This window comes from Micromys minutus (genome assembly GCF_963924665.1).
Source record: "Micromys minutus genome assembly, chromosome: X".
NCBI lineage: Eukaryota > Metazoa > Chordata > Mammalia > Rodentia > Muridae > Micromys > Micromys minutus.
Genome location: NC_137970.1, coordinates 86,225,582 through 86,252,278, shown reverse-complemented (window position 1 = coordinate 86,252,278; position 26,697 = coordinate 86,225,582). Strand labels below are relative to the sequence as shown.

Genomic DNA, 26,697 nt, shown 5'->3' with positions numbered 1-26,697 from the left:
CAGTGGATTTGGGGAAACTTCTCAACGATATACCTGGGCTTAGGTTGTGGCTTAGACATGAATCACTTGCCTAATGTGCACAAGTTCTGGCATGATTTCTACAACAACAACAACATACACACACAGACTTGCTAACACACATATATTTATGCACACACACATACACACACTCTCCTTAACAAACATATTCATGCACATACACATACACGCACACTCTCACATATACACACAGAAGAAATTATTTGTCTGATATTTTAGGACTCTTTAGGAAGGGTATAAAGAAAAGAAACAGATTGTCCTATCAATTTAGCATAATTTGTTGGTATATTATCTTGCCTACCAGCTTAGAAGATACAAAAGGAGTAGCTACTCTGAGTATTGGATAGGCCAAGTAGGAAAGGTCAGAAACTGGGAAACAAACTTCGGCAACTACATGTGCATGTGAGTCTGAACTGAAACAGTGTCTGAATTTGGAAAATAGAAATTTAGTTATTAAGACACAGAAATAGAAAGCATGCTATACATTTCTATATCATTCAAAACATTGTATTAACATTAATAAAGTATGGATTTTGTTTCTACCTGTCCATTTCAGAGTCAGATTCTGATGGTATTGCATCCCATGTTCCAATTCTTCCTCTTCGACCATGGTATCTTTCTGGTTGATTATGAACTATCCATGACAGGTTGCTACCAGCTCTCCGTGAGCGGTTGTTACGAGCTCTCCGTGAGCGGTTGTTACGAGCTCTCCGTGACCGGTTGTTACGAGCTCTCTGTGACCAGTTGTTATGAGCTCTCTGTGACTGGTTGTTACGAGCTCTTCCTGCATGGCCACGATAAGCTCTCCCTGAGTGGTCATTATGAGATCTATCACCTTGGTTGTGATGAGCTAGCCCTGTGTCGTTATCATAAGCTCTCCCTCTGTGGGCTTGATTATCTCTTTCTGCGTTGCCATTATGAGCTATCCCTGAGTGGCTAGGAAGAGCTCTTTCTGTAGAGTTAGGATGAAATCTATCTGAGTGGCCATGATGAAACCTAGCTTCATGGTCATGAAGTGGTCTAACTGAGAGGTCATGGTGTGGTCTACCTGAGTGATCATGAGGTTGTCTACCTGAGTGGTCATTAGGTGGTCTATTTGAGTGGTCATGGTGTGGTCTATCTGAGTAGTCATGAACCTGCCTATCTGAGTGGTCATGGTATGGTCTACCTGAGAAGTCATTATGTGGTCTACCTGAGAGGTCATGGTGTGGTCTAAGTGAGAGGTCATTACGGGGTCTACCTGAGTGGTCATGTAGCAGTCTATCTGATTGGTCATGATGTGGTCTATTTGAGAAGTCACGGTGTGGTCTAAATGAGAGGTCATGGTGTGGTCTAACTGAGTAGTCATTGTGTGGCCCATCTGAGTAGTCATGATGTGGTCTACCTGAGAGGTCACGGTGTGGTCTACCTGAGAGGTCATGGTGTGGTCTACCTGAGAGGTCATGGCGTGGTCTACCTGAGAGGTCATGGTGTGGTCTACCTGAGAAGTCATGGCGTGGTCTACCTGAGAGGTCATGGTGTGATCTACCTGAGAGGTCATGGTGTGGTCTAACAGAGTGGTCATTGTGTGGTCCATCTGAGTAGTCATGGTGTGGTCTAACAGAGGGGTCATTGTGTGGTCCATCTGAGTAGTCATGGTATGGTCTAACTGAGTGGTCATTGTGTGGTCTACCTGAGAGGTCATGGTGTGGTCTACCTGAGAGGTCATGGTGTGGTCTAACAGAGTGGTCATTGTGTGGTCCATCTGAGTAGTCATGGTGTGGTCTAACAGAGTGGTCATTGTGTGATCCATCTGAGTAGTCATGGTGTGGTCCATCTGAGTAGTCATGGTATGGTCTAACAGAGTGGTCATTGTGTGGTCCATCTGAGTAGTCATGGTATGGTCTAACTGAGTGGTCATTGTGTGGTCTACCTGAGAGGCCATGGTGTGGTCTAACTGAGTGGTCATGGTGTGGTCTATCTGAGTGGTCATGATGTAGTCTATCTGTAGGGTTGTCGGTTCTACCTGAGTATACATGAGATCTATCTGAGTGAATAGAAGGTCTCCTGAATCGGCTATGTGATCTTCTGGAGTAGTGGCCATGAGATCTGCTAATGTGGTGGTCATGAGATTGGGAAAGGCCATGAAATCTCCTGAAGAAAAATTGGTTTCTTTCTAGTTGTAGCTCTCTCTCTTCTGATTGGTTTCCATTCCTCCTTGTTCGATTGTCTCTATTGACTTGTCCTATCTGCAAAGGATTCCAGTTATATAATATAAATGAGATAGTCTGTGATTTGATTAAGTCACAGCATATTTTTCAAAACCCTCATTCTCTTCTTCCTTTGTTTCTTCCATTCTTTCACTCCCTTCCTTTTTTGAGAGGTTTTCATTATATTGTTTAGGTTAGTGTGAAACTTGTTATTCTCATGAATATTGGAATTTTAGGCTTGTGCCACCATATCAGGTTCTCAACACCATTTCTATCAGTGATTTTCGCCTAGAATGACACTATACCTACTTTTTAATGTACTAGTTTATAGAACTAACCTATAGATCTAGGTCTGAAGTACCATGTCATTTCACAAGGACAATTATGTACACGTAACATAAAAATATGGAAAATTAGCTGTCTTATGAATTTTAACAATGAAACAATGAAATCATATGACTTCCTCATTGGGGTAGGTTACAGACAGTAACTCACACTATGTATTCAACTGTGATCTTGAACTTCTAAACTCCCGCTTTGACTTTTCCAATGCTAGAATTAAAGACAATTGCCACTAAATATATCATTATACGTTAATGAGGATTGAACCCAGGGCTTCATGCATGCTGGCCAAGTACTCTACCAATTGAGCTACATCTACATTTAATAATGTTTTGTAACACAACTCCTTAGGATCAAAGGAGAACATTCCAAATTATTCTATTGACTATTTCCCTGCTCAATGGTTGCTTAAAATGTACACCTGAATATAAATACTTAATTCGAAGCAGAAAAACTGAGTGGAAAAGGAATGCTATAAAGGAAGCAAAGAGTTGGCTTGGTACAATTCAAGTTCATAGATCTGGTAATAATTTAGCTTTATTTTCAACCTTTTAGCTCTTATACCAAAAAAGACAGTATAGTGAATCACTCAAAAGGAAACAATAAAAACCCTGACAAATATCTATGATATGCACAAGAGTAAGTGAATAACATCATACAAACAGTGCTAAGAAAGCTATCTTTAAACTAGTATATATTGTCTAGCAAGCAAAACATCATCTATATTTGGCATTAACATGGCCTGCTACAACACAGCTAAACAGCCAAATCAGCTGATATTAGGAAGAAGGTATAGCACAAAGAATATATATATATATTCTTACATATATATATATATATTATGTATATATATATATATATTATATATATATATAATCATACTTATGTAAGGGATAATTTTGGCCTGGGATTGTAGCTCAGTTGTACAGTGCATACTCTGCATGAGCAAGGCCATGGTTTCCCTAAGAAATTATATACATCAAATTAGGTGCTCTAAGATCTATAAACTTAAGGAAAGAAATACTCATTTTTTTTGAATAGTGAAAAAAATATTGTGTGTGTATCTGTCCATGGTATATGTGAGTGTGTATGCCATGGTCAGCATGCAGAAATCAGAAGTCAACTTTCCATGAACATACTTTTTCCATCCACTTCTATAAAGATTCCAGAGATTCAACTGAATTGGTTAGGCTTGTGGGACAAGAACCTTCCCATTTTCAAACCTATCAAAGAATTTTATATAGTCAGGGTATAATGACTCATGCCTATAATCTCAGTACTTGTCTCAGTGCTACCATTGGTTTGCAGGTATGGACCACTGTCCCCACTTTTGTTTACTTTTTCCAGTGATTTCTGGTATGAAATCCTCTAACATTTAAAAACTATTTGCAATGGATAGAGATTTCAATTTCAGTATATTTTACAATATTTTTAGTTAGGCGTATCTTGGACTACAGCAAAAGGAAAAACATGCTTTTCTTTCTAAACTTATCAGTTGTACCCTAACCCTTGGGCTAAGGATGAAGTTTAATTGGTAGAGTCCTTGTCTATAATACATATCTCCCTGGGCTGGAGCCTCTACACTCCATAAAACTAAGTGTAGTAGTACAGTGTCTGCAATTCCAGCAGATGAAAAGGAGAGAATCTGGAGTTACGGTCACCCATACACAGGAGGTGTAAGGTCAGCCTGGCCTCCATGAGACATCATTTCAAACAAACAAAGACAAAACTCAAGAGATCTTTTAAGGAGCCCAGGATATTGCTCTGTGGTAGAACACTTACTTAGCATGTTTAAAGCCCTGGGTCCAATCCATGAAAAGAAACAAAACAAAGAAAGAAAAATCTACACCTAAATCAAACCTTACCAAACCCGAAGCAGAAACAGAAATCTCATCCTACAAGATTTAGACCACTTTCTATCAAACTCTCTCAATTCTTTCAATTAGAAGGAAATATTTCATCTCTGAAACACAGAATGAAGACGGCTTAAAACTGTAACCTGTTCCTTGCCAAAATAATGTTCCAAGAATCATCAGTGTGTATGTGTGTGTGTGGGGGGGGGGGAGGAAGGGGGCAGAGGGGAGTGAGCCCATACACATATTCTTATGAGCTTCAAGGAGGTTGAGTGGGGTGTCATCAGGTGTCCTGCTCTTATTCCCTTAAGATAGGGTTTCGTACAGTACTTAGAGTCAGGTCTCAGCTAGTCAGATCCTATCACCAGTCCCACAACACGGGGATCACAGATGTACTTTTGACCAAGCTTTGATATTTGTGTGTGTTCCAGGTCCTCATTCTCACTTTACAAGTGTTCTTACTCAGCAAGAAGTTTTCCTGTTCAACCACTGTTTATCACTAAATGCTCATATAACAGCTTAAGAATAACTAGTTCTTATTGTTAAGCTGAACTACTGATACCTTTCAAAATCTTTGTCCCATGACCCATTTACCTAAGCAAGTTTAGATATATGTAAAGGGTAGTATATTTTTACCCTGGAGAGAAAAGTATCCTATTTCATTTAATTTCACTGTTTTCATTTTTAATTTGTGTGTGTGTGTGTGTGTGTGTGTGTGTGTGTGTGTGTGTTTATGTGAGTTTAGGCCATATGTGTGTTGGGTGCTCACAGAAGCCAGAAGAGGGATTAAACCCCTTGAACCTGCTGTTACAGGACACTGTAAGATGCCTGATGTGGGTGCTGGGAACTGAACTTGGGTCATCTGGAAGAGCAGCAAAGGCTATTAAACAACAAAGATTTGTCTAATTAGTCCTGATTTCTGTGTTATACAATTAATTTTTAAGGGCAGTAAAATATTTTCACACTATAGCTTAGATAAATTATATGAGGACAAAATGAGAATAATTATTTATAATGAATGACAGTCACCAACCATCTATTTTTTTGCATTTTATAAATTCCAAATTCCTGATGATTAAGGTAAAAAGAAAATGTTTATTGAAATAGTTGTAGAAGACTGCCTTCCTGCTGCCATATACTGCCCACCTCATGATGATTATGAACTCTAACCCTCTGGAGCCATAGGCTCCAGTAAACTCTTTTATAAATTACCTTGTTCATGGTGTTTTGTTATACAGAAAAGTAATTATGATACCTAACATATAACACATGCTTTTAGTTTCAGCACTCTGGAAGACTGAGGCAGGAGGAACATCAGAAGTTCTTTGCCAGCCTAGGCTACATAATAACTAATGTATAACTTGTTCTATATAACTTGCAAGACCTTGTCTCCAAACAAACAAACACACATATCTCAAAAAGAACTATGTTACATTTCAGACTCTTAATTTCTGTTAACTCTTAGTGTTAACTTACCAGAGGAAGTAGAGGATGATTTGATGAATATCTTTGTCTGAAAAAATTAGCATTTCTTCCCCTACTGCCACGTCTGTGCCCTGTATATTATTTTAACAAAAAATTATTTCTGTACTTACATCAGTGAATTCAGTATCTTTCAGAGTCGGTTTTTAAATGCTAGGCTTTGTTTTGGGAAACATTTACTATTGTATCACTCTGACTATCTGCTTGACTTGCTGAATGCTATACAACTGTGTTTTCCCTTTCTATCTATACTCCACACTTCAAAGGGGAAATCTTCAGTTAAAGCAGTATTTGAGATTTGAATGTATATGGTATTAAACTTGAGAACTATCTAGAATTTATGTAAAGGCTATACCAACATAAAAACTATGTTAAAATCATGCACTTAACACTCCTGTATTGACTCCCAGAAGTGGAGCAAACAGGCAAATTGAAAACAGTTACCTCCATTGTTAATTTCTCACCCTGCTCTCCATTAGAAAAGCAGCTCTTATCAATTAAACATTTCTTTCATCTGAACAGGAATAAAATCTTACCAACCTTGTACAAGTTCATGGCTGAAAAAAATGAAGCATGTAACACAATATAATGTTAGAACAGCGCAAGTTCTAAAACCTGCATGTTCCTTTTTACCATGTGTGGTGTTTAGTGTAATTTACCTCTCTCCCACAGATGGTTAGGGGTAACTGCTTGCTCTCTGGAGCTTTCTGACTGTATGTCATTTTCCACATTGTGTTCTTCTTCAGCATTAGCATCTTCTAGATGACTAAGCTGTCTCATTTCATCTGCACCAGATATTACAGAAACAAATAAAGAAAATGAGAAGTGAAATGACAATAATATCTTCATAGCCACAGATCGATGTCATACTTCATCATATTATAGAATATATAGAACTGTTAACCCTTAAAAAGTCCTAACACTACATAGTACAGGAATAATAATTTGTAATTGTACTAAATTTGGAAAACCATGTCAAGAGCAAACAATAAAGATAATTTAAAGGTATAGTTTTTGCACCCATACCATGAGAATAACAGACAATTCTCTAATTGGACATAAGACCCACTTAACAAGTAGGAAAACATGGTTGGTACTTTAAACCTAGCCAACTATCCAGGTCTAATGAAGCCATGGATTGTGACAAAGAATCTACAACTACTACTTACACCTACTACATTACTTAACCAGATTAACCTCTAGTTTCCTTTAAAATTTTTCTTTTAATACACCCAGATAAATACAGTCTGTATCAAGAAAATGTCCCTTTGTAACAGATTGATACAATTACAGAAAACTAGAAGTAATCCAACTATTTGTGGATCCCAGTCTAATGGATCAATACACCAATAAAACAAAGAACCTACTTGAATATTAAGCAACATCAGGGACGAGAAGGATGAAAGATTTTAAGAGCCAGGGGAACATTGAGTTTGATGTCATAATATATCTCCCCAGAATGCCAGGATCTAAACTCATGAAGTCTTACCAACCATCTGCTTGTGTGAGACCTGAACAAGAGCATCATCAATGGGCATGCTAATGTGGACAGTGAACACTCAAGAGGACTTAACACTATCTGAAGAACTTTAGGCAACTGAAGAACAGTGAGAGGAAGAGAAATTCTCTTTTCAGGGAAGAGCACACCAATTTGTTTACCACAAAGCAAAAAGTCACCCCTAAAAACTTAAACATATAAGAAATATTAAAAAGATTTCTCATGTAGTATTTATGTTTTAGGAATACACATTAATACATACACACACATGATGGGCATAGGGAAAGAGGGAGGTATGTGACAAAAATTCAATGAATACAGGGGACAATATATTTGAGAACATCAAAGGGGTAATATGGTAGTTTTGGGAGGAAAAAAGCGAAGGGATAAATAGTGCAATTATATTATAATACCAAAAAGTATGTCAAATTACATGAAAAATATTAATCTAAAACAAACAGATATAAACACTAAATTGATGGATGAGCCTGGCACTAGCACTCTATGTACAATCTCAGCACTTTCAAGGGGGAGGTAGGTGGGCTTCCTTTTTAGGCTAGCTGGGCTGCGTAGTGTGTTTTAGGTCTGCTTTGGGTACACATCAATAACTTATTTCAAAAATTTGAAAGAAAAATAAATGAATCCAGCAATATTTAAATTGAAATAAGGAAAATGATTATTACAAATGAGATCTATATTCCCATATTACAAATGTATGATGAAAGTAAAAAGAAACATTTAAAACTGCTTCATGAAAATATATCAAATATTTTAATTTTATAAAATGATTTCTTATTTTCTAGACCCTGCTAGCTAGACAACAAAAGAGAAGAGGGAGGGGGCAAACTTCTGTTGCTTCTACATTCTGTGGAGAACACATGTAGCAGTTGGTACACACTTGCCATGCAAGCCTTAGGACCTGAACTAGAACCCCACAATCCTGGTAAGCTTTCCCTTTGTGAGAACCTGTGAGATGGTTTAGTGGGTAACTACATGCCTGACCACTTGTACTGGACCCTTGGGGCTTCCATGTTGATAGGAGAGGAGCAGGCTACTCCACGTTTATCTCTGACTACCACATGTGTACTATAGCATGACACATAAGCCCTGAACCTACACAAAGTAAATTAATAGGGAACTTAGAATGTTTGAGCCCTAGGGTATATAAATTGTAAACTACTAGGATGGAAAAAGATAGGAGAACCGCTGGGACTCACTGACAGTCATATTAACCTAATCAATAAAGTCTCATGGAGAGAATTCTTTAAAAACAAGACAAAACAAGACATATGGATGGCTCCTCGGGAATCATACTCAAGGTTGACATCTAGGTTGTTTTCAAACTTGTACAAGAATTCCTACATATATAACAGCTACTGTGTATACACAAACATGCTCACATACATGTACAGATACACCTGTAAATGCACATGTATACACACCCTCACACATCAAATTCTATTAGGAATTATTAGCAAAAGAGCAATTCTCAAGTTACACAGTATTTCATTACTATATTAAATAGAATTGGTATGTGTGATAATTATTGTACAGTAAAAGGTTTTCTCACGTGTCTCCATGTGGCCTGTGAAAAATACTGTATATTATCTGTGCCCCAGTAACAGCACACAATCCATTTCATAGCAGAAAAAAGTAACATAAAGCACTAACCAATCCTGCTTGGTTTGGCTGCGTACTGAAATAAATTCCAACACTAGAGGGCATCAAAGACAATAGGAAAATAAGGGGCAGCCTGTGCTGTACAGCCAGATCCTGGCTGTCTAAAAAAGAACATCCAGAATCACAGCTCAAGTCCACGTGTATTAAGAACATTCAAATAAAACCAAATGCACTGAATCTAGTGGAAGAGAAAGCAGGAAAGAGCCTCGAATGCACGGGAACCGGGAAAATTTCCTGAACAGAATACCAAGGGCTGATGCTCTAGGATCAACAATCAACAAATGGGAACTCGTAAAATTGCAAAGCTTCTGTAAGGCAAAGCACACTGTCAGTATGACAAAATGGCAATACACATATCTGGAAAAGATCTTTACCAATCCTACATCTGATAAAGGACTAATATCCGATACATACAAAGAACTCAAGAAGTTAGATTCCAGAGAACAAAATAACCCTATTTAATATGGGGTATAAAGCTAAACAGAGAATTCTCAACTGAGAAATCTCAAGTGACTGAGAAGCACTTAAAGAAATGTTCAACATCCTTAGTCATCAGGGAAATGCAAATCGAAACAACCCTGAGATCCCACCTCACACCAGTTAGAATGGCTAAGATCAAAAACTCAGGTGACAGCAGATGCTGGCAAGTATGTGAAAAGGGGAGAACATTCCTCCACTGTTGGTGGGGTTGTAAGCTGGTACAACCACTCTGGAAATCTGTCTGGTGGTTCCTCAGAAAATTGGACATAGTGCTACCTGAAGACCCAACTATCCCACTCTTGGGCATGTACTCAAAAGATGCTCCAACATATAACAAGGACACATGCTCCACCATGTTCATAGCAGCCTAATTTATAATAGCCAGAAGCTGGAAGAACCCAGATGTCCCTCAGCAGAGGAATGGATACAGAAATTGTGATACATTTACACAATGGAGTACTACTCAGCTATTAAGATCAATGACTTTATGAAGTTCCTAGGCAAATGAGTGGAACTTGAAGCTATCATCCTGAGTGAGGAAATCCAGTCACAAAAGAGTACTCATGGTATGTACTCACTGATAAGTAGATATTAGCCAAAAAGAAGTCCAGAACCCCCAGGATACAACTCACAGACAATATGAAAACCAAGAAGAAAATCACACCAAAATGTGGGTGCTACAGTACTACTCAGTAGGAGGAAAATAATAATCAGTGGGGAGTAGAGAGAGGGACCTGTGAGGGAGGGAGGAGGGGAATGGGAAAGAGCAGCCGGTTCAGATATGGGAGGAGATGGGAGAGAAGTACAGAAGTTCAGGAATTTGAAAGCGGGTTTGTAGCAGTGGGGGAGAAGGAACGGGGTCAGTCACTAGAAAGTCCCAGATGCCAGGGACCTAAGAGGTTACCAGACCCAACAGGGAGGACTTTAGCTGAAATATCCAAGAAAAGGGAGAGAAAACCTGTAGAAACCATATTCAGTGGATAGGCATTGCCCCCAGTTGAGGGATGGGACCACCCACCTCAAAAATATAAATCCAGAATTCCTTCTGTCAAAAGGAAATGCAGGCACAGCAAGTGGAGCAGACATTAAAGAAAAGGTCATCTGGAGACTGCCCCACCTAGGTCTCCATCCCATCTGGTGATGCCAAATCCAGACACTATTGCTGATGACAAGAGGTGCTTACTGGTATAACTTTCTCCTGAGAGGCTCATTAAAAGCTAGAGCAATACAGATATGGATCTACACAGCCAAACAGTGGACCTAGAGCATTACACAAATGGGGAAGTTAAGAGCTGAAAGGGTTCTTCATAGGAAGAACAGCAATATCAACCAACCAGAACACCCAGAGATCCCAGGGACTAAACCACCAACCAACAAGTAAACAGGGGGTACCCATGGCTCCAGGTGCATATTTAGTAGAGGATCACCTTATCTGGCATCACTGAGAGAGGAACCCCTTGGTCCTGTGGAGGCTTGATGACCCAGGAGAGGGAAATACTAATTGCACTAAGGCAAGAGTGGGAGCACTCTCATAGAAGTAGGGATGGAGGGGATAGGAGGCTTGTGGAGGGGAAACTGGGAAGGGGGATAAAATTTGCAATGTAAATAAATACGATAACCAATAAAATATGAAAAAAAATTACTCAACGATAGTATGTTTTCATTTTTAGCAGTGACATTTCTATTCTCTAATCTCACATACTCATATCTAGGGTTTCTCTACTCTCACATACTCATTTCTAGGGTTCCCTTGGCCTCATTTACTTTCATATGTAGTTCTCTTAACACATATCACTAGACTTTCCTCTCTGTATTTCCTGACAGGTATTTTCAAAGAACATGTACCCTGCTACTTCAGTCCCCATAAATAAAGGCAGCTCCTACTAATACAGTGACCTTCCTTTCTTCCTTTCCTTTTCCTTCCTTCCTTCCTTCCTGCTTGTATTTAGAACATGGTTTTTATCTGCATAATCTAAAAAGGCATTCACTCTTACCATTGAGTCACACCACATGCCATGCTCTTAGTTTCTATGGTCCTTCACTACTGCTCTACTTTTCCTTTTAAGACTATGGCCACTTCCTCCCACACTGCATAAATGAGAGCTTCTTTTGTTCTACCTTTCCTGTCCCCAAGGTCTCCTGTTACCTGCTCACACTCTGCTACCCTGCCCATATACCATTATGCTTGCTGTCTTGCCCAAACTGCCATCAAAGTACTAGGGCCAAATACTCCCCTGCCTCAGAGTTTGAGTACCTGAAGCAATCATATTCCTGTTAAATTTGTCTCCCAACCCTATAGGATTTATCCCATCTATGCCTCCCTTCATTTCGTTGTTCAGTCACCTTTCCAGGTTTGGGCTCCTACTAAGCGCCATGCCCTCTTCACACCTCTTATAGCCTGTGCTCCTCCTTACTGTGTCATATCTGCTTTGGCATTCATCTCTCTCTCCCTTTTCTGGCTCATACACTGGTCCTGGCTAACATAGAGGATGGAGTTAGAGGATCAGAGAAGTGCAGTAGACAGGCAAAGGCAGGGGGGTATAATAAGGAAAAAGACCAAAAAAAAAAAAAAAAAAAAAAAAAAACCGCAGGCAGGGGGAGCAATCGTAGGGCCATGGTGGAAGTAGAGTGTGGTCAAAGAAGAAATGTCAGGCCGAGAAGCTACTTAGAATTATTACACTGCCCCCTAAACCACCAAGCAAATAACCTTGCATATCTTTCTGGCACTTTAATTCCCACCTTACTAGGAAGCTAGCCCTAGGCTCCAGCTATGGGATCCTGAGGTTGGGACCTCAGCAAGCCGCTTGACATCACACGAAAATACGGATCCGTTTTACTCCCGGGCCCTTTCGGCGACCATCGATCCCCACGAGGTTTTAAAGTTTCCCTTCTAGAACACAGGGATGAATGTGGTAGAGGGGCGCTGGGCCAGAAAGGCTGAAACCTCCCAGTGGAGTGAGGAAGGCCTGAGAGGCAGAGTGCGCGCCCTCGCTGGAAACCTCCAAGCCACCAGGCGCCATTTTGTGTTTAAGCCGAGGTCTCACAGTCAACAACCTTTCTGACCAGCGGGGACCCGAGGAGGGAGAGGGGGCACACTGCTACTTTCAATCTAGAAAGAACTGGTTACCTTCTTGGTTTGACATCTTCTTGCCACCTCCTGTGGGATTCCCAGACACCTCTAAGCCCTGGGAGCCACATGCAGAAGTGTCTCTTCCCTGGACTAGCCTGGGGCTCTCAATGCTTCCTTAAAGGCGTCCACCAATCACTGTGCTTCCTGCACTGTTGCCAAGGCTCAGTGGGCAGAATACACACCGCGCCTCCAATCACGAGGGAGGGGCGGGGAAAGCAGCTATCACATACCTGCCACTCTGCTGTCGAGGGACATTTTCACAGATATCAAGGACTGGAAAAGGTCTAAGAACTTAATCATGCCACAAGCTTTTCTACCAGCTCCTTAAATGTATTCTCTCTTGTATACTAGGGAAATTGTGATCATTACTACTGGGCTCTACATGCCACTATTCACTTTGAACTGAATCTGATTTATTTCTTTTAATTTTCATTTCCCAGTTCACAGTTTTGGTTATTTTGCCTCCGTGTTTTCTGGGACTCAAAGAAGATGCCTGTTCTTGTGCAATTCAGAAGAGAGCTCGATTCTGATGGAACCTGCACATATGGATCGTTGTGAGCCATGTGCTGGGAATCAATCTGTATTTTCTGAGGGAACAGCCCAATGTTCTCAATCACTGAGCTAACACTCTACCCACATGTTTTATTTTCTTTCCTAGGATAGAGCGAAGGCGAGTGAGGTTGTGTGTGCGTGCACACGCAGGCATATGCACTCCTGTAGATCTCAGAAATCTCTACTCATTCCCTACTTCCACTATGTGGAATCTAGGTTGTTAGGCAGGTGCCTTAACCACTAACTAGTCTCATTTGTTGACTGTTCTGTTGTATTTTGTAATTAAGTCAAATATCTTCATATGGTGTCACAACTGGAATAAATACTATAAAACTCAATGCTTCCATCAACTAGTATAGAATCCACACTAATGTTTTATAATTGTAAACAGTAATTACAACCAAATTGGGAGAAACTTTTAATCTTAAATGTACTTCACATTCACCATGAAAGGAAAAAATATTTGAAGTACATTAGCTATTTTTGTTTTTGTTGTATTCTAGTTTGCCCCTGAACCTGTGCTGTACCTGAGGATTCCCTAAAACATAATCTTCCTGTTCTAGGCATATTACATTTTCAAACCAACAAACCTTCCATGATACTATATGTTTTATGCATTTTTCTGTGGATTAAACTCATATTCTCATGCTTGCTAAGCATGCCTATGTCTGGGAGCTCATTTGAGCCAACATCCACTGAATGTTCCATTATATTACATTAAGTCTGGTACTTAGGATTTTTAAAAACAGCTTGCATCACACTGATGAATACCCTAGGTAGGATGTTGCTTGCCCAAAACTTCAGGACTGTTAAAAGCAGAAGAATGAGCAATTTATCAGCCTCAATGAGTATCTGAAGCCAGTGTATTCTAAAGGAGACTCTTTCTTAAAAAAACCCTCCAAACAAATGAAATTATCACATCTATGAATGAGCTTGTATGGTGGCTTATATTTCTAATCTCAAAAATTAAAATGCTGAAGCAGAGGGATTGTATTTTGAGGCCAGGCTCAGGATACACTAGATTTTAGGATGGCCTGGTTACACAGTACTATTACAGCACAGTTTCAGAAACACTATGAGGACTTGGATCAAATAAAGTAAAAACACTAATTAATTAACTAATATACAAATGCAGCACCATTGAAACTGAAATGTGAGAAAATGATAATTGTATAAGTTTTTTTGCCCCCAAATTATAAATGCACAAAAGAAAGTAAAGTATTTTAAATGTATTATCTGAAAATAGAAATCTTTTAACTAAGATTTTCCTCTACTTTTTCTCCTAGCAACTGGTTCCTTGATTTTCTGAATACCCAGTTTGCTAGCTAGATTAAAAAACAGAACAGGAAATGTTTACATTTCTTTTTTTCTGTTAGAAGAAAAGGATATAGATATAGATACATATAGATATAGATATATAAGTTGGTAAACTCTTTCCATGGATGCTTTAGGACCTGACTTAGATGTCCAAATTCTCTGCAGGAACCACACACTTGTGGCCCAGTCAGACAGCTCAGTGAGTAAATGTATTGGCTGTCATTCCTATTACCTAAGTTGGATCCCTGGGATTTGCATGGTGAAAGGAATGAACCAACTCCTGCAACCTATCCTCTAACCACACATATATACCATGGCATTCTGCATAACATCTGACTCCACATCAAGAGAAACAATATAAGGAATGAGTATGTGGAGCACAGCAGTTTATAACAGTAAGCCCAGGGTTGGGGAGGTAGAGTTCAGAGAATCCCTGGGAAGAAGTAGTAACCACCCATCCTGGCCAGACTGCTAAGCCCCAGGTCCCTATGAGAGACTGGTCTCAGCTATGTGAGGAGGACTCCTGATGAACAACAGTCAAGGTTAACTTTTATCCTCCACATTCAATTGCATACACATAAAAGTACACCTACACAAACACGTGCATCTGTGCACATACAAATATAAACACATAGAGATGTAGTCACATGTCCATACATATATACATAGAAGATATTCTGGCAGGGAATAAAAGAAGTTATGTTAGGTTCACAGTGAGTATTTAATTACTTCTTTAAATTTAAAGTCTTGTTATGGAATAATTTTGAACACTAAACATTTTATCATGTCTCTCTATGTTGCCTGTTAAAAGAATATTATAATTGATTGAGTCTATGGCCCGAGTATAGCATACGATCCATTTCATGGCAGGACAATACAATTTAAAGTTAACAACAAACCTGGGATGGTGTCTGACATTAAAACCTTGCACTAGAGGCAGACATTACCAATATAGGAACTTGAGGGCCAGTCTGTGCTATATATCCAAAATCTGCCTATATATATGAAAACCATCCAAGGTCTTAACTTGTTCAGAAGTGGGAAGGTTAGTTTATTTCATAGAATGCATGACTAGACTGCACAGAACACAGAATTTGACACCCAGGACAGCCTCCAATTAGCAAAGACAGCATCTGCCTTGATTCTTGGTTATCCCATTCTTCATGACCAAAGGAGGACAACCTGGGGCGAGACCTTATTTCAAAATCAGTATCATGCTCAAAAAATTTTACAATTTTATCTTTTGGTATGTGGCTTTTGAGACTAGATTACATGTTGATGGTCAGGCTCTAATACTCGTCCACCTCTGTTTACTCTGACCTGAATACTTTGTACCGTTCCTCAATATTTTTTTTTGTTTTGTTTTATGATACCGGGATTCTCTGTATAACAGGTCAGGGTGGGGGCTCCTCCAAACAAATACACAGTTACCTGTCTCCCCAGTGCTGAGATTCAAGTCACGTTCCACCATCCCCAGCAACCTTTCATTTTTTTTCTTGCCCTTTCAATGCCTCTCTATTCCCAGTCCTGTATTTACCTATGGTCTGAATTCTATGCTTTTACTTAGTTCCTCACTTCACATCTGTGTGCTGTCAATCCTGATTCTATAACCTGTCTTCCTTGCTCCTTTGTTTTAACCCATTTTCACACACAGACACACACAGACACACAGACACACACACACACAGACACACACACACACACACACACACACACACACACGAGAGAGAGAGAGAGAGAGAGAGAGAGAGAGAGAGAGACAGAGACAGAGACAGAGACAGAGTCAGAGACACTCAGAAACACTCACATACACTTCTCAAATTCCTGCTTGGCAAAAAGGCCAAATGAGGATGCTTCAATCCCACTTAGTAGGGGGAAAGCAAATAATCACAGGAGGCAGAGAGAAGGAGGGATTTGCAGGAGAAGGGAGGGGGAGGAATAAAGGTCAAGGAAGGGACGGGTAGACAGGAGAGAAGCCCAGAAGTCCAGCAGAATGGATCAAAATATGCAGTCTCAGAAGGTGGGAGGTAGGGTGACTCTTTAGAAAGTACCAGAGTGCTGAGATGTGATTTTCAGGAATCAATGTGACTGGTATTAGATGTAGTGCCCATCAGTGGGGAGAGAGAACATGTAGCATTCACCTCCAGTAGCTAGACAAGGCCTCAAGAGGAAAGATGGTGTTATCACCACATAGTCAAAATTTCTGACCCAGAATTGTTCCTGTGTAAAAGAACTTCGGGGACAAAAATGGAGAAGAGACTGAGGGAAAAGTGGTCCAGTGAACAGCCCAACTGCAGGGCCTGACACTATTACTGATGTTATGGTGTGCTCACAGAGAGAAACCTAGAATGGCTGTCCCCCAAGAAGCCCAATAAGCAGCTGACTGAAACAGACACAGATACTCAACCATTGGACTGAAGTCAGGGACCCCTATAGTTAAATTAGTGGAAGGATAGACAGAGTAGACGAGGGGGGACAAATCCATAGGACTAGCAACAGTCTCAACTTACCAAGGCTCTTTGAAACTTCAGAAACTGAGCCACTAACCAGGCAGGCAGCATACATCAGGTGGTTCCAGGCCCCCAGCACATGTATAGCAGAGGATTGTCTGGTCTAAACTCAGTAGGAGAAGATGTACTGACGCCACGAGTGATTTAAGGGTTGGGGGTTTGTTGGTGGGGCACAAAGAGGTAGAAGGTTTGGGATGAGAAACTGTGGGTGGGTGGGGGAACCGGAGGGGGCAACGGCTTGATTATAGTTAATAAAAAACAAAGTCCTGCTTGGTGAATCAGAGACCATGAACAACAGGGGAAGGGCAGAAATACTGGGGGAAACGTTTGGGTAGCCAGGGGAACTGTTTTGGAACCATGGCTAGATGGAACTGGTTGGCAATTAGAGTCAATGTGCAGGCATGGACAGATCACATTATCCGCAAACAATCAAAAAGACCCACTAAACAAATGCCCATGCTCTACTTTTCTGGCATTTTATCCCAGATCACTAGGAAGCTAGCCCTAGGCTCCAGCTATGGGATCCTGAGGTTGGGACCTCAGCAAGCCGCTTGACATCACACGAAAATACGGATCCGTTTTACTCCCGGCCCCTTTCAGCGACCATCGATCCCCACGAGGTTTTAAAGTTTCCCTTCTAGAACACAGGGATGGATGTGGTAGAGGGGCGCTGGGCCAGAAAGGCTGAAACCTCCCAGTGGAGTGAGGAAGGCCCGAGAGGCAGAGTGCGCGCCCTCGCTGGAAACCTCCAAGCCACCAGGCGCCATTTTGTGTTAAGTCGAGGTCTCACAGTCAACAACCTTTCTGACCAGCAGGGACCCGAGGAGGGAGAGGGGGCACACTGCTACTTTCAATCTAGAAAGAACTGGTTACCTTCTTGGTTTGACATCTTCTTGCCACCTCCTGTGGGATTCCCAGACACCTCTAAGCCCTGGGAGCCACATGCAGAAGTGTCTCTTCCCTGGACTAGCCTGGGGCTCTCAATGCTTCCTTAAAGGCGTCCACCAATCACTGTGCTTCCTGCACTGTTGCCAAGGCTCAGTGGGCAGAATACACACCGCGCCTCCAATCACGAGGGAGGGGCGGGGAAAGCAGCTATCACATACCCGCCACTCTGCTGTCGAGGGACATTTTCACAGATATCAAGGACTGGAAAAGGTCTAAGAACTTAATCATGCCACAAGCTTTTCTACCAGCTCCTTAAATGTATTCTCTCTTGTATACTAGGGAAATTGTGATCATTACTACTGGGCTCTACATGTCACTATTCACTTTGAACTGAATCTGATTTATTTCTTTTAATTTTCATTTCCCAGTTCACAGTTTTGGTTATTTTGCCTCCGTGTTTTCTGGGACTCAAAGAAGACACCTGTTCTTGTGCAATTCAGAAGAGAGCTCAATTCTGATGGAACCTGCACATATGGATCGTTGTGAGCCATGTGCTGGGAATCAATCTGTATTTTCTGAGGGAAACAACCTAACGTTCTCAACTATATGGAGTCATAAATGAAAAAAATAGTATTTAACCCAGGGATTCCTTCAAGTAGTATAGAATCCAGACTACAGCTATATAATTGTAAACACTAATTAAGTCCCAATCTGAATGAATTTTTAAGCTTGAATGTACAGCCCACCCAAATTAAAAGGAAAATATACATTTGAACTACCTTATTTATGTACATTTTTGGTCGTATTACTGTCTGCTCCTAAATTTGTGCCGTACTTGATGATGTAACTCTTAGCTTCCTGACCCAGCCTTATTACATTTGATTACCAACAATCAAGGATATTATGGTTTTAGTCCTTTATCCTGAGGATCAATGTCACATTCTCATGCTTAGAAGCATACACTATGTCCTAGAGCTCAGGCTAGCTAGCAGCTATTTAATGTTCCACTATATTACACGTGCCTTTTATTGGGAATTTAAAAATAATGTGTATTACACTGTAGAATACTCCAGTTAGGATGGTGCAAAACCCAAATGCTAGCACTGTTAAAAACAGAAGAAGTAGTAATTCATTGTTTTACTCAACACAATGGGTATCAGCAGCCACCAGGCTTTAAAGGAAACACTTTTTAAAAACCTAAGCCAAATACTTGAAATTATCACATTTCCGAATGAGTGTCACATGGCAGCTTCTATCTGCAATTTCAGGTCTTAAACTGCTGAAGCAGAGAGTTTGCATTTTGAGGTCAGGCTCGGGACATACTAGATTTTAGGACAGCTTTTTCACACAGTAATGTTCCAGGGTCGTCTTAGCTGCACTGTGAGTTTTCTCATAAATAAAAAAGCCAAGATGTAAATTAATAATTAAATAATCAAACAAATAAACAAATGCAGCACCATTGAAACTGAAATGTGAGAAAATGGTAAACTGATAAGGTTTCTATGACCCACATTTTAAATGTAACAGGTGGAAGAAGAGTAAAATACTTAAAATGTATTACCTGAAAATAGAATGCTTTTACCAGTGATTTCCCTCTATTTTTCCCCTAGCAACTGGTTCCTTGATTTTCTGAATACCCAGCTATAATATGCTGCTAGCTAGATTAGAAAACAGAACAGGAAATGTTTATATTTCTTTTTTTCTGTTAGAAGAAAAGGATATAGATATAGATACATATAGATATAGATATATAAGTTGGTAAACTCTTTCCATGGATGCTTTAGGACCTGACTTAGATGTCCAAATTCTCTGCAGGAACCACACACTTGTGGCCCAGTCAGACAGCTCAGTGAGTAAATGTATTGGCTGTCATTCCTATTACCTAAGTTGGATCCCTGGGATTTGCATGGTGAAAGGAATGAACCAACTCCTGCAACCTATCCTCTAACCACACATATATACCATGGCATTCTGCATAACATCTGACTCCACATCAAAAGAAACAATATAAGGAATGAGTATGTGGAGCACAGCAGTTTATAACAGTAAGCCCAGGGTTGGGGAGGTAGAGTTCAGAGAATCCCTGGGAAGAAGTAGTAACCACCCATCCTGGCCAGACTGCTAAGCCCCAGGTCCCTATGAGAGACTGGTCTCAGCTATGTGAGGAGGACTCCTGATGAACAACAGTCAAAGTTAACTTTTATCCTCCACATGCAATTGCATACACATAAAAGTACACCTACACAAACACGTGCATCTGTGCACATACAAATATAAACACATAGAGATGTAGTCACATGTCCATACATATATACATAGAAGATATTCTGGCAGGGAATAAAAGAAGTTATGTTAGGTTCACAGTGAGTATTTAATTACTTCTTTAAATTTAAAGTCTTGTTATGGAATAATTTTGAACACTAAACATTTTATCATGTCTCTCTATGTCACATGTTAAAAGAATATTATAATTGATTGAGTCTATGGCCCGGGTATAGCATAAGACCCATTTCATGGCAGGACAATACAATTTAAAGTTAACAACAAACCTGGGATGGTGTCTGACATTAAAACCTTGCACTAGAGGCAGACATTACCAATATAGGAAATTGAGGGCCAGTCTGTGCTATATATCCAAAATCTGCCTATATATATGAAAACCATCCAAGGTCTTAACTTGTTCAGAAGTGTAGGAGTGTTACTTTTTAGCCAGAGTGCTTGACTAGATTGCACAAAGCACTGAATTTGATACCTAGGACAGCATCCCTTCAGGAAAGACAGCACCTTGAATCTGTGTTATCCCATGCTCCATGAACCATGAAGGACAACCCGGGGTGAGTCCTTGTTTCAAACAGTATCATGGTCACTTAAAAAATATATAACAGTTTACTTTTAGGCACATTGCTTTGGACACAAGATTACCTGTTTTTACCTTGACTTCAATACTCCCTTCTTTCTCAGATTTAGCAGAGCTCTGTTCTCATTGATATGAATCCTCTATACCCATACATCCTCTGTGTTTTGTTTTTACTGTTTTTTTTTTAAGTTTTCATTCGTTTCTGTTTAATAAGACAGGGCTTTTTTTCCTGTGTGAAAGCTCACAGAGGGCTTATAAACACAAATACCTACTTGCATTGGTAAACACAGTGAGAGACTCAAGTGGTGTGCTAACATGCCCAGCACCCTGTCCTCATTTCTGTTTTTTGATCTTTCTGTGTCTATTTGGAGTTCTGTGCCTACATATATTCTGAATTCTGTGCTTCCAGTTACTTACTCCATTCTAACTCATGTGCAGATCCTCCAGGTCCTGCAGCCTGTGTTTCTTGCTACTCTTTTTACAGCATATTTACACACACACACACACACACACACACACACACACACACCCTGTTTCTCTGATTTCCGGTGGCCCTGGCTAATGCAAACAAAATGCCTTCTAGAGGTTGAGCCAAGGCTAGTTCAGGGTCTAAAACAAGGAACCCTGGGGAAATGATTGGGCATGAATTGCAGTGATTCCAAGCAATGGCTGGGGCAAACATTTGGAGTCTATGTCCAAACAACGAAAGAAGCCCACAAAAAAATGTGCTATATCTTTCTGGCACTTTAATTCCCACCTTACTAGGAAGCTAGCCCTAGGCTCCAGCTATGGGATCCTGAGGTTGGGACCTCAGCAAGCCGCTTGACATCACACGAAAATACGGATCCGTTTTACTCCCGGGCCCTTTCGGCGACCATCGATCCCCACGAGGTTTTAAAGTTTCCCTTCTAGAACACAGGGATGAATGTGGTAGAGGGGCGCTGGGCCAGAAAGGCTGAAACCTCCCAGTGGAGTGAGGAAGGCCTGAGAGGCAGAGTGCGCGCCCTCGCTGGAAACCTCCAAGCCACCAGGCGCCATTTTGTGTTTAAGCCGAGGTCTCACAGTCAACAACCTTTCTGACCAGCGGGGACCCGAGGAGGGAGAGGGGGCACACTGCTACTTTCAATCTAGAAAGAACTGGTTACCTTCTTGGTTTGACATCTTCTTGCCACCTCCTTGTGGGATTCCCAGACACCTCTAAGCCCTGGGAGCCACATGCAGAAGTGTCTCTTCCCTGGACTAGCCTGGGGCTCTCAATGCTTCCTTAAAGGCGTCCACCAATCACTGTGCTTCCTGCACTGTTGCCAAGGCTCAGTGGGCAGAATACACACCGCGCCTCCAATCACGAGGGAGGGGCGGGGAAAGCAGCTATCACATACCTGCCACTCTGCTGTCGAGGGACATTTTCACAGATATCAAGGACTGGAAAAGGTCTAAGAACTTAATCATGCCACAAGCTTTTCTACCAGCTCCTTAAATGTATTCTCTCTTGTATACTAGGGAAATTGTGATCATTACTACTGGGCTCTACATGTCACTATTCACTTTGAACTGAATCTGATTTATTTCTTTTAATTTTCATTTCCCAGTTCACAGTTTTGGTTATTTTGCCTCCGTGTTTTCTGGGACTCAAAGAAGACACCTGTTCTTGTGCAATTCAGAAGAGGGCTCAATTCTGATGGAACCTGCACATATGGATCGTTGTGAGCCATGTGCTGGGAATCAATCTGTATTTTCTGAGGGAAGAGCCCAATGTTCTCAATCACTGAGCTAACACTCTACCCACTTATCTCTTTTCTTTCTCCTCTCTGTCTCTGTATCCTTGTGTCTCTGTCTTTGTCTCTCTCTGTCTCTCTCTCTCTGTCTCTCTCTCTCTCTCTTTCTTTGTGTGTGTGTGTGTGTGTGTGTGTGTGTGTGTGTGTGTGTGTATGTGTGTGTGTGTGTGTTCATCTCTGAATTTTCTTCTTCTAGGTTGTTAGGCTGATCTCCATTGCTTTTTCTACTAACTCCTTTCACTTGCCCTTTGTTGTGTTTTGGTTTTGTTTAGAATATACTTCTCTATGTTTTCTCAATTTAAATAAATAGTATAATCCTTAGCACTTCTATAAAGTAGTATATAGTCCAGACCACAGGTTTTTATTTTTAACTGGTAATTAAGGCAATATCAGGAGGATTTTTTTAATCTTACACGTATTTCACATTCAAAACTGAAGGAAAAGATATATTTTTAGTACATTTCTTCTTTCTGTTTTTTCTTTCTTCATGGAAAATTCATTTCAACTCTCCAACTCTGCATTACTTTTCTTTTCAACATCTTGCTCTGAAGATTCCTTTGCCCTTTTTGTTTTGATGCCAAAGGTTTGGGCCACAACAAGACTGGTAAAAGCCTTAGAGTTCTCTTCTGTGATGACTCTGGACTTTCCCTTTTTATACTCATTTCAGATGGGCCTCACAAGTCCTGTTAGCTGCTTGGCCAATTTACGTTTTTCAGCAGAACTCTCTCCCTTCTTTGAAGCCGAAAGATTCCTGGGGCAAAGGAAGAGCTTGGAGTAGTACTCTTTTGGGGACTGAACGTTGGCCTTTAGCTGATCAGTGGATTCGTTTCGCCTCCTTGGGTCCGCAGAGATGTGGATGATGCGTGCATTTTTCTTGTGGATGACAGCCACCCAGAGTTCCTCCAGGCTGAAGGCCCTGCCAGCCCAGACCTTGGTATAGTATATACCTCACACAGAGCCTGATGGGACCGGACACAGGATGAGGGGAAATGTGGCGTGACTCTGCCCACTGGGCCTAGAGTCTGCAGATCTTGGGGGCCAGCTGTTTGAACAAAGTGTCCACTCGCTGTTGCCAATCATTGTTGTAGTGGGGCTTCAGGATCATGGCATTCCGGATAAATGCCATGTCTGTCTCTGTACAAGACAATGGCTGAACAGAGAGGCATTTTTTTTTTTAATTCCTGTTTGGCGTTGAACTTTTGCTGTCGCCGAGGATTCGCTGTAACTTTTAATCTCCTGTTGTAGCCTTAGTATATTTGCCAACTACCAAATCTTCCATGATATAGTTTTAATGTGTTATCCTGTCAATTAAGCTCAGATTCTCATGCTTGCTAAGCACGTACTATGTCCCAGAGCTCAGCCTACCCAACACCTATTTAATGTTATTTTATATTCCATGAGCCTAGTACTTTAACTTTCTAAATAAGTTTGTACCATATTCACAAACAATTCAGGTAATTGGGTGAATACTCAAAATGCTGACACTTGTTTGAAGCAGTGGAATGAGCAATTCCTTGTCATCCTCAGTCCCCTGGGTGTCTGAAACTGCTATGTTCTAAAAAAAAATAATCATTCTTGAAAATAACTCCAAACAAATGAAATGATTAAATTTGTTAATTAGATTGGCACTCCGGCTTATATGTTCGTTCTTAATATGCTGAAGTAGAAGGATTATATTTTAAGACCAATGAAAGATTTTCATTTCGCTCAAGAGGCTTTGCTATTTCCCGTTTGCCCTGCTCTGCCTGACATTACCCTTCTTGTGCCTGGCACCAGAGACTGTCCACTTCTGTTCACAAAGGATTCAGTTCTAGCTCTAACCCAAGAGGAAGGGTTCAGACATTCTTCCTGAGGGGAAGTTCCCTTGTAAGATTCCCCATTGCACCAAGGGTGTCCACTCAGGTTAGAAGTCTCAAAGTCCAAGAGTACAAGCTGGTCCAGGAAATCAGGTATAGTCCATTTACCAGAAATGAGGTGGTTTCATTCACACATAGTTCTGGGTAGCTGATCCCCAAACTGAGGAGGTAGTCTAGTTTGACATAGCTACCCAAGCTGTGTACAATAATACAATTGCTGCCTGGTGTCTCAAAGGTTCTACTAATAATGGGCACCCTAAGCAGTAATGAACTTCAGACTGAGAGAATTTTCAAATTGCTCCATTAAAGAATGTAAGAGTTTGTTGTGAGGTGATTAATTTCTTGGTTTTTCATGGGTTTAGCTTCCTTCTTTGTGTTGGAATTTTCCTTTAATTATCCTCTGTAGGGCTGGATTAGTGGAAATGCAGTCATGCATTAATAAGGGTGGCTTAACTATCAAGAAAAAAAAGATAGAATAAAATAAGGCACTCCCAGCCTCAAATATTGATCAAAATTCTTATTGCTATAATATATGGTATAAAAGTCCAGTTATTGATTAATATATTCACAAAAATTCAAACACATAGAGTAATACAAACTTTATTAAGGAGCGAAAACAAGTAATAGAATTAAGTGAACAAGTAGGTACTCTTAAGTTGAAAATATAAGAACTGAAATAAAGTATTGACTATGGAAGTCTGGTAAGTCCTCAAAAGATTTCACATTGTGTTCTCCTGATACTAGGGGTCTTTTTCTGCCCTGCCTTTGGAATTCAGATAAGACATGGAACGTTTTGTAGAACATTGAGTTTATTGTAGATTATAGTAAAATATCCTTTGGTGATATGTGTGGGTATTAAGTAGCAAGAGGAAAACACTCGCACGATGAGATTGGACAATAGCCACAGATCCCATTGAATTGGCCTTTGTTATAAGAAGAGTGTATACTATTTCTTAAAGTTTGAGGATAAACAGATTTCCTGAAGGATTTTTCTGTCCAGATAATTGGCAGAGCCATTTGGACAAACACATTCATTATGGGACAAGATTTTCTCTTTATTCTTTACCAGAAATGACACATGGCCACCCACGGCCAAAGAGGCTACTCAGATGTACAATAGTCATGTAACAGAGTAGACTGAAGAGAATTAAAGACAGAAAAATAAAAAGAAACAAAACCATAACTGTGCTGCTCAAGTAGGAACTGGCCTTCCTTTAACATACCACAGCAAAGCCATGCTACAAGATAAAAAGAATCTAAAACCCCCAAAGAAATGCAAGAGCAATTTTATTAGAATTTTAGAAAAAAACAGAAAAGTGGTCAAGGTGAAAGCTCAAACCTGGAAAAGCTAGCTAGAAAACAGAGAGGAAGACAGGACTTGAGTTAGAGGACACGAAAGCAAGAAGGCTGAGTCACAAAAATTTTCTAGGAGCTGTGTTCAGAGACAATGTCTTCCCAGAAAGTGTGGTTATAGTGTCACAGAAAGCAGGTTTAACATGTGGGTCTGTTAGTCAATAAATAGACATAGAAAGAGGAAATGGAAAATTTCAGCATTGTGACATAGAACTTAGAAGTTAGAGAGTTGCCACATGTTGTACAATAGATTCTACTCCGGGGGAGACATGAACAAACATCCTCTAGATAAGGAACAAATTACAGACCAAACTCCAGATACCACTGAAGTCCAATTGGGTGAAGCAATGAGACTGATTTACTGGGATTCCTTACATGAATAAGGGTGAGCAGGTCCTTCCATCAGCAGGATTGTCTCAGAGAGCTATAGCAGCACGTTATAGTAGCATGTTACATAGCATATATAACATCTCACAAAAGCACACTGCACAGTCTTCAGGCAGCGCCGTGGGTTAAAGAATGCCTTCCAGGTTGCACAGTTAGTCTGTTGCTTCCCCGCACTCTGAGGGGCTTGGCTGGGTTTGACTCTCAACACTCTTAACTTCATCCAAGAGATGGAAAACCTAAAAAAGAAATCAGGAGTCACAGTTGCAAGCATCTCCAACAGACTACAAGAGATAAAAGAGAGAATCTCAGGGGACAAATACAACATTGAAAACATAGACAAAACATTTAGAGAAGATGTAAAAACTAAAAAGCTCCTAACACAAAAATGTCCAGGAGATCCAGGACACAATGAGAAAGAAGACCAAACCTAAGGATAATAGGAATAGAAGAAGGCAAAGAATATCAACTAAGAGACACAGTATTTACTTCAACAAAATTGTAGAAGAAAA

At 40.4% G+C, this 26,697-nt stretch overlaps 1 protein-coding gene across 1 annotated transcript; it reads right to left on the bottom strand.

Annotated features, from left to right (window-relative positions):
* Window positions 1–578: 578 nt before the first annotated feature.
* Window positions 579–7,443, bottom strand: LUZP4 (leucine zipper protein 4; the record flags this gene model as incomplete). The annotated part of the gene is made up of 5 exons (XM_080910172.1): window positions 579–1,087; window positions 1,736–2,267; window positions 5,900–5,979; window positions 6,565–6,690; window positions 7,395–7,443. The coding sequence occupies 5 exons, from the start codon at window positions 7,441–7,443 to the stop codon at window positions 579–581; spliced, it is 1,296 nt and encodes a 431-aa protein (XP_080766298.1).
* Between the last annotated feature and the right edge of the window lie 19,254 nt (window positions 7,444–26,697).